We start from the raw sequence: 8,574 nt of genomic DNA, 5'->3' as shown, positions 1-8,574 counted from the left end.
GCCGGCTGCTTCTTTTATACCCCTGGCACACTGACGTCAGGGAAGAGGCGACAGCAACCGACGCCAGACCAGGACTTTGGAATTCAGGCCGACTGCAGGTAGCCTGCCAGTAGGATAACCCAAGAGTAATGACTGCAACAGTGAATACACTCGAACATCTACATTTATGGTAGGTACACAACTGTACTTTAGGCTTTACAAACCTACATCATTCTCCAGACAGCCTGAAGATTTATTAATTTATGATACCAGAGTTAAACATTGGTAAGCACCATAATGTTCCATGTGTACAGTAGGAAGTCTGAATGTTTAAATGTAGCAACAATTAACCAGTTTTAAAAACTAAAAAAAAAATACATTACAACTGCAAACTGTGTTACTTACATATATTAACATAAATAACTGCTTAAGAAATACAAATGTACCTTTATGTACACGTTTCTATCATACTACACAGAGAAGCTCTGTGCTCTTTAAAGTCTGCCAGTGAAGTATACGTTGCATTAATTACAAGATAAATAAAGGGGAAAAACAAAAATTCCATAGTGCAATTTATACATTTTTAATTACAATATTTGTTTAAATTTAGGAAACATGAGTACGGGTGCAGCAGTATTTGGTGACCCTTCAAGTTTGGTTGCAATTTAATCATTACTCTTGCTTTCAGATGGTCAGTCTATGCAGATAGCTTTTTAAATCTACTTTCTATGTTAGCAAAGTTGTCTTCTACAGCAGCAAGGTTCTCCTTCATGGTTTTCTGAACCTGCAAAGAAAACAAGAGCAGTTAAGGATGTTTTATTATAAAACACAGGTGCTATATAAACCTGTTAAGTAATAACACTCCTTCAGCTTGTGCACTTCACTGACTCAAGTAAACAAACTAGGAACTTGGAACATAGACAAGCATGTACAAGGAAAACAAACCATATTAACATTTTTCCATTTGCACGTATTACACATCAGATATCTTTTCTTTCTTTTAACTACCATCAATCCGACATCACAAACTGCTGAATTCCTGCCTTCCATTAAACCTCATTCCTCCTAATGAACATCACTATGCATGCATTGTTCCCACACTTTTGCTTTATTTCTAATTTGCTCCTTCCATTTTCTAAAGAACCCTCTTCCAGGTCTTTTATCTCTTTTATAATATTCAATACTTCAAATGCAGTTGGCTTAGATTTTGATTTCCATTTTTTAGCAACTGTTTTTTTTTTTGACAGTTAACAGAATAAAACTTAATAAGGCCTTACCTATGTATGTAATTCAGATCAATGTCTCAGCTCAAAAAATGACTTTCTTAGTTATAGCCATTTGCTCACTCAGTACTTCTGACATAATACTCTAAAGAATTTAAAAAATCTGCCACCTCATTAAAGTCGCAGAAAAAGAAGTTATTTACTCACCATAACGTTCCATCTGAGTAGGTAAACTTCATTTGTCAGCAACCTGTGGGTATCGGATCCGAGCCGGCAGCTTTAAACAGCTAAGATCCGAGCTCCAAGCTCCACCCCCTTACCCATAATCCCCTGCCATCCCTCACTGACCTCAGATCGAGTTTGCTGTAGTAACACAGAAAATTACAAAACAAGGATCACCTGCACATTCTAACCTCGTGTTATCCGAAGAAAAGGACAAAGAATCCTTCTAGGACGCACTATAGGTTAGGGGGATGAAGGGGGGGGTTGGTTGCTGACAAATGAAGTTTACCTACTCAGATGGAACATTATGGTGAGTACATAACTTCTTTATCTGAAGTAGTTAACTTCATTTGTTCATCAACCTGTGGGACAGAGTCCCCAGCTACCCAAACTTGGGAGGTCCTCATGGAAGGATATTCCGGAGCACTGCAGAGCTGAAGGATGCTCTCCATCTGGAAATTATATCCAACTTGTAATGGTTAATGAAAGTATGGGATGAAGCCCAAGTGGCTGCTGAACAAATGTCATCCAAGGACACACTGGAGCAAAAGGCAGCAGAAGTAGAAATCGATTGGGTAGAATGAGCGTGGACTCCTTCAGGTTCAGGCCGGCCAGAACTCTTATATGCCAGAAGTATACATTGGGAAATCCATTTGGGCAATGTAACTTTTGATACTGGCTTGCCCAAAGAGGATTTAGCAAAGGATACCAAGAGTTGTTCAGATTTCCTATGTTCAGCGGTCCTGTGCAAGTAGAATCTCAATTGCCTGTGTACGTCCAGAGAATGTAGTTTGTATTCACCCCTGTTTTGATAATTTGGAAAGAAAACTGGTAAATTAATAGACTGATTGATATTGGGCTCAGAAGCAACTTTGGTAGAAAGGAGGGATTGGTCCTGAGCGAAACTCTATCTTTATGGAAGACCAAGTAAGGAGGGTTGTTGCAGAGGGCTTGAAGCTCCGAAACCCTTCTAGCCGAAGTAATAGCGATGAGAAAGGCAGTCTTCCAAGATAAATATTTTAGATCCACCAAAGAGAACAAGGGTTAAATCCTATGGAGGGACTGCATCTTTAACCGGAGGCCTTAAGAGGAAAGTGCCTTTTAAGAAAGTCTTACATAATTTGGAAGAGGCTAAGGAACGAAGATCACTTCCCACATGATAATGGGAAATAGCGGCTAATTGGACTTTGACCGTAGAAGAGCTAGCACCTTGGTCAAATAAGGTTGACAAACATTCTAACACTGCTGGTATCGGAGCTGTAAAAGGATCCAATTTTCTGTGCTCCGCCCAGATTGTAAAGCATTTCCATTTGCTGTTATAAATCTTTCTCGCAGAAGATTTATGGGTGGCTACTAAGATAGCCTTAACAGGGGACGAGATACCGGGGAGTCCTAGCTATTACTGGAACTGGATCAACCAAGCTGTGAGCTTGAGGTTGTCCAGATTCGGGGTTGATAATCCTAGTGGGTGAGAGATCAGATCCGGGGTGGGATCTACAACCCATGCAGGATTCACCAGATGAGACCATAGGCATGGGGACCATGTTTGACAAGGCCAGAATGGGGCTATGAGGATGACTCTGCTCCCCCAACCTATGGGCTTTCTGCAAGAATTTTAGCATTAGGGGAAGAGGGGGGTAAGCCATAAAGTAAACCGGATGGCCAAACATGCACCAGAGCTTCTCTGGGGGATTCCCCTGATGGGGGAATTAGAGCGAAGTAGTCGCTGCACTTTGCGTTCAAAGGAGACGCGAAGAGATCGCAGCAAGGTTGACCCCACTTGAGGAAGATTTGCTTCGCTATTCTGGGGTTCAGAGACCACTCGTACGGTGAGAGGATGGTTCGACTCAGCCTGTCTGCCAAAATGTTTGACCGACCCGGAATGTGCGTCGCTATGAGAAAGCGGTTGGTGGAGATCGCCCATTCCCAAACTCTCATGGCCTCTCGACAAAGTGGGTAAGATCTGGTTCCCCCCTGTTTGTTGATATACCAGACCACTGACATGTCTGTCTGAATTGCAACTGTCCCTAAGGGAAGAAGGGCCTGGAGTGCTTGCAACGCCAAAAGCATCGCTCTCATCTCTAGGACATTGATATGCAACAAGGTCTCTGAATAGGTCCACATGCTTTGGATGGTTCTGCCCATACAGTGCCCCCCCTCACCCTAGGCGAGAAGCATCTGTGGTCACTGTGGCTAGAGGAGGGGACAGAGAAAAGGGACGCCCTTTTTGGAGGTCCGGGGACTGGATCCACCAGAGCAGGGATTTCCTGCAAATCTTGCTGAGGGAAATGGGAGAATTCAGTGGATGTTGCAGGATGGACCGTTGAACCTGCAAGGTCCACTGAAGTATCCGCATGTTCAAGCGCGCTAAGGGTAGCAGATTGATTGTTGCCGCCATGGAACCTAGAGCCCTCAGAACCAATTCCGCTGGAGGAGACGATGATTGTAGAAGGGCCAGTACGTGGAGTTTCAGAGTTCGAAGCCAGTCCGGAGTTAAGAAGACTTTCAATAGGTTTGTGTCTAACCTAGCTCCTATGAAGTCCAATATCTGGGTTGGTTGAAGGGAAGATTTCTTGAGGTTGATTGTGATTCCCAGCCAGGAGGCCAAGTGAAGGAAGTAATTTCTGGCTGAACATAGTAGATGCCTGGTGGGGGCGGTCAGGAGCCAGTCGTCCAGGTACGGGAAGACCTGTATCCCCTAGAGTCTCAGGTGGGCCGCTACAACTGCCAAAATTTTGGTGAGACCAAAGGGAAGGGCCCTGAACTGGTAGTGGCTGGCTCCTAGCCGGAAGCGGAGAAACCTTCTGGATCTGTCCATCAAAATGTGGTAGTACTCATCCTTGAAGTCTATCGAGCACATCCAGTCGTTCTCCTGTAAGAGTGGGAGAATGGACTGAATGGTGACCATACGGAACTTTTCTTTGGCCACTGACAGGTTCAGAAAGGACAGGTCGAGGATTGGCCTCAAGTCCCCCATCTTTTTTGGCACCAGAAAGAACCTGGAGTAAAAGCCCGATCCGGATGGGTCTCGGGGGACGCACTGGATCGCTCTTTTTTCTAGCAGCTGGCTTATTTCTGCAGCTGCTGCCTCCCTTTGATTGGGTAGGACATCGGGGAGGCTCCGGGGTCTGGGAGGGGGATACAGAAAGGGAAGTTTGTAACCTCTGGATATGATTCGAAGCACCCAGCCATCTGTTGTGATGGACTCCCAAACTGCTAGGTGCCTCGAGAAACGCCCCCCGACTGCCTCCAGAGTGGAACAGTCGGGCAACCCTTCAGGACTGCTGCGCGGGCCGATCCGAAAAGGGTTCTCTCGACCCGAAATTCTTCGGTCCCCCTCTGCCTCTGGGCTGGCATCCACCCTGTCCTCCTCTGCCTCTGAAGGACGAGGGGTCCGGAGAGAAACGAGACTGTTGAGACTTCCGGAACCACATCTTTTGTCCCCTTTGGTTCCTGGAGAAGGACCTCTGGGAAGCCGAGAAGGGGACCCCGATGGCAGACAGCTTCCTGTCTTTCTCTCTCTGGACCAGTGTGTCGCGGATGGTCTTGCCGAATAGAGAAGAACCGTCAAATGGGGCATTTGCGAAGGACGCCTTGAAGGGTTCCGCAAAATCGCAAAGGCGGAGCCAAGCATGTCGCCGTAAGACAATGCCTGCTCCGCTAGCTCTAGCGGCTCCTTCTGTAGCATGGGAAAGGAGCCGCATAGAAGTGTTCGAAATGGACTTAAGAGTGGCCATTCGAGCTGAGAAATACCTTCTTATCATCGGCTGACATGGACTCTGGGGGCGACCCAGCGTATTCCTTGATAAGAGCCCGCTGGAGTCGTATCACGTGCGCCATATAATTCAGCGACCTTACTGAGAAGGTAGCTGAAGCGAACATCCGCTTCCCCAGGCGGTCCATCGTCCGAGACTCCTTGTCAGTAGGGTGGACCGAGGAACTCTCCTGGGCTAGTTCCCTCTTGGTGACGGCCGCCACCAACATGGCATCTACAGGAACACCCTTGCTCCAAACTGTCCTATCAGTGGGGGGACTGAGGATTCTATCTGGTCTCTTAGGAATGGGCTCCACAGTGTCCGGTTCCTTCCATGCCCTGGTAGTGATCAGATCTACCAGGGGATCGGCGGGAGGGAACACCCAAGAGGTAGATGGGCCTGCGTCAAACACCTCCAGAAACAGACTCATCCGAGGAAGGTTTTTGGGCAGACCACCCCCACTAATGCGTAACATTTCCATAATGTCTCCGAAGGAGACGTCTTCGGGGGGTGACCTTAGGTAACCTTCCCCTTCCTCTAAATCTGTGTCTTCCGTCAAGGACTCAGGTGAGTCCAAGTCCCTCCTCTTGCACTTATGTTTGTGAGGGACCTCCTCGGGGGGGCTGTCCAAAAAGGCCTCACCAACCACATCTTGTTCCTCGAAGGGAACCATCTGGGACGTAAGCGCAGGCTGTCCCTGAGGCTGGGTGATGGAAGGTAGCCCTGTCTGAGAGAGAGTGCAGGGTGGAACCGTAGAAGGAGCCTGGGACCTCGAATCCCTCGACAATACCCTCTCCACAACATCGAATGCCAAAGGAGAACTGCTCTCCCTTGGATCCGAGAGCAGTCCCCTCAGATCCGATGTGAGGATCGGAGCTGGCGCCGAAGCGATCGGATCCGAAGGGCCAGTGTGCTCCAACCGAGACGGAGCCGAAGACACACTGACACCTCCAGATCCGAAGCTCAGCTCTCTGCTCCGAGAGCTCGGACCCGAAAAGGTACCAGACAAACTCGAGGGTGCGGTCGGAGCCGAAGTACGAGGTACTATCGGCGCCGACCCTCCCCCAGCTCCTAAGCAACTCTGATCCGAAGGCTCCAAACCCCGGAAGTGGGTCAGAGAAGGAGCAATCGGGACGAAAAAGGGGGTTGAGCTCCCCCCCGGGGGGGCAGGAGCACTCCCATCTGCAGCTGGGCCTGGAGGAACCTACGCATCTTCCGGTCCATATCTGCATCTGACAAGCTTTGGGTGGACCTAGAAGAGGCCACCGAGGTGGGCCGTGAGTGCTACCTCGATGACCTTGAAGGCGACCGGGTCTCTGGCTCCGGGGAGAAACGAGGTGAATGGAGCCAGGAAGGATAAGGCCCGGAAGCCCTGGGAGATGCTGCTTGTTTAGCCGGCGGAGCTGAGGAGGAAGACTCGGCCCGCCGCTTGTGATGTCTCTCTTTCTTCCTCTCCCGCCTTGCTTCCCTCTCCTCCTGGCCTAAGGTGGGAGGATGAGTCCTGGTCAAGGGAGCAGGAGTAGAAGGAGGCACTGCCGCAGCAGGTGCCACTGAGGAAGAGGAGGTCGAAGTCGAGTCCGGGGGTAGAAGTCCCGCCAGAATCAACTTCGACCTCCTGTCCTTTAGGGCCCTGGGGTTGAAGGCTGCACAAACAGTGCAGCCTGAGGAGAGGTGGTCAACCCCAAGGCAGATAACATACCGAGTGTGGCCATCTGCTGGGTATAGCTTATGGCCACACTCGGTGCATTTAGAGAAAAAGGTTTTTGGGGCCTCAGACAGTCTGACTAAAAAACACACAAGGCCAACGCACACGCCTTCACACACACGGGGAGGAAATTAAACTAGACTAAATAAAACAATTAACAAATTCTATAACTAAAATTCTAAGTAGGGAGTAACACACACAACAGTAATTTAACTATGGGGAAAAAAAAAGGTAGATAAGATTTTCCTCACAAAACGACTAACTCCCACGCCTGGAACTCGTTCTAAGCTGCGGCAAACGGGATCTGGGGTCAGTGAGGGATGGCAGGGGATTATGGGTAAGGGGACGAGCTTGGAGCTCAGATCTTAGCTGTTTAAAGCTGCCGACTCGGATCCGATATGGATCCGATACCCACAGGTTGATGAACAAATGAAGTTAACTACTTCAGATCTTATGTTCTCAATTTCCTTTCTTCCTCATAACACTTGCAATATTTGCTATCTATCTGATGACAAATTCTTTGAAGTCTGCTTGGTGTATACAAATACCTATGCAAACACTTCCAAGCAGCAAAGATACTAAACCTTCTGGACTTGTAAATTGCTTTTTCAGTCTTCTCAATTTTTTTCTAACTTCCTCTGATCGAGTCTTATATTTATCATGCACAATTTTATATGCTCTACTAATTATCTCCATTTTAACAGCAGCTTCTGTTATAGATTCAACTAAAATCTCCAACAAAGCAGGTCTTTCACTTATGATTCCCCTACTCTTTTTTCCTTGCCTTTACTGATATCAATCCCTAGCACAGAAGGCAGTCTCTAGCGTGCAGTCCAAATGTCTTCATGGCCTCAACCCACTACTACCTTTCACTATCTAGTCATTTACTCCCAATACCTTGGCTCCTTTGTCAGTTTTCTCTAGTAATCCTCCCTTGCCTATTTTCTGTACCCCTACTTCCAGTCAACCCTATTGGCAAAATCTTTTCTCCATTCTCGAGCTGGCTTAGTTCTTAGACTGCTTTCTGCTAGTCTATGAATGTAATCGCCTGTATGACTATTATTTCTCTTAAGGATCTGCATTCAAAATCCCACTATTTCTTGAACTTCCTCCTGCTTCATCAACATCCCTTTCAATTCTGAATTATAATCTTCTGCTTGTGTTATGTACATGAGCATTAACTTTGTAGCTCTAAAATAACCCTTAAAATCAGGTAAACCACCTTGTTTTACTGGAAGGGTCAACTTATCTCACTTAACTCTTGCCCTCCTTCCCACCCAGATAAATTCCTTCAACTCTTATTAATTATTGTTCACATCTTCTCCTCTGGTTGAAAAATATGCCTAAACCATATAAAACACTACAGGGAACAAAAACATTTTCACTTCTTGTCTCTTTGAATCCATACCCATAAACAAGAGCTTGCACATTTTCAGTTTTTGTATTATCTTTTGTTTAATCACTTATCACATATCCTTAGCAGACATAACAAAAGCCTTTTTAATCTGCACTCCTAAATACTTCATTTTATCGTGTCCCCATAAATATGGGTATTGTTGAACCAATTTGTGTGTGGGTACATAATTTATAACTATAACCTTAGTTTTATATTTATATATTCCAAAAGACTTAAGACTGTCTCAAAAATGTTCCTCAACAATGAGATATCCATTTCTGGATTTATAAGGTA

General features: G+C 46.6%; 1 protein-coding gene across 1 annotated transcript in view; it reads right to left on the bottom strand.

Moving 5' to 3' along the window:
- Positions 1 to 369: 369 nt before the first annotated feature.
- The window catches only part of DCTN2 (dynactin subunit 2), a 767,074-nt gene continuing 758,869 nt past the window's right edge, over positions 370 to 8,574 (bottom strand). Inside the window, 1 exon segment of the mRNA XM_044083609.1 lies at positions 370 to 763. Coding sequence (XP_043939544.1) covers positions 677 to 763 — 87 coding nt within the window. The 3' untranslated portion in view covers positions 370 to 676.

Source organism: Protopterus annectens, chromosome 9.part0 (genome assembly GCF_019279795.1).
Source record: "Protopterus annectens isolate FY-2018-M chromosome 9.part0, PAN1.0, whole genome shotgun sequence".
Lineage (NCBI taxonomy): Eukaryota > Metazoa > Chordata > Ceratodontiformes > Protopteridae > Protopterus > Protopterus annectens.
This window is presented reverse-complemented; position numbering and strand designations above follow the sequence as displayed.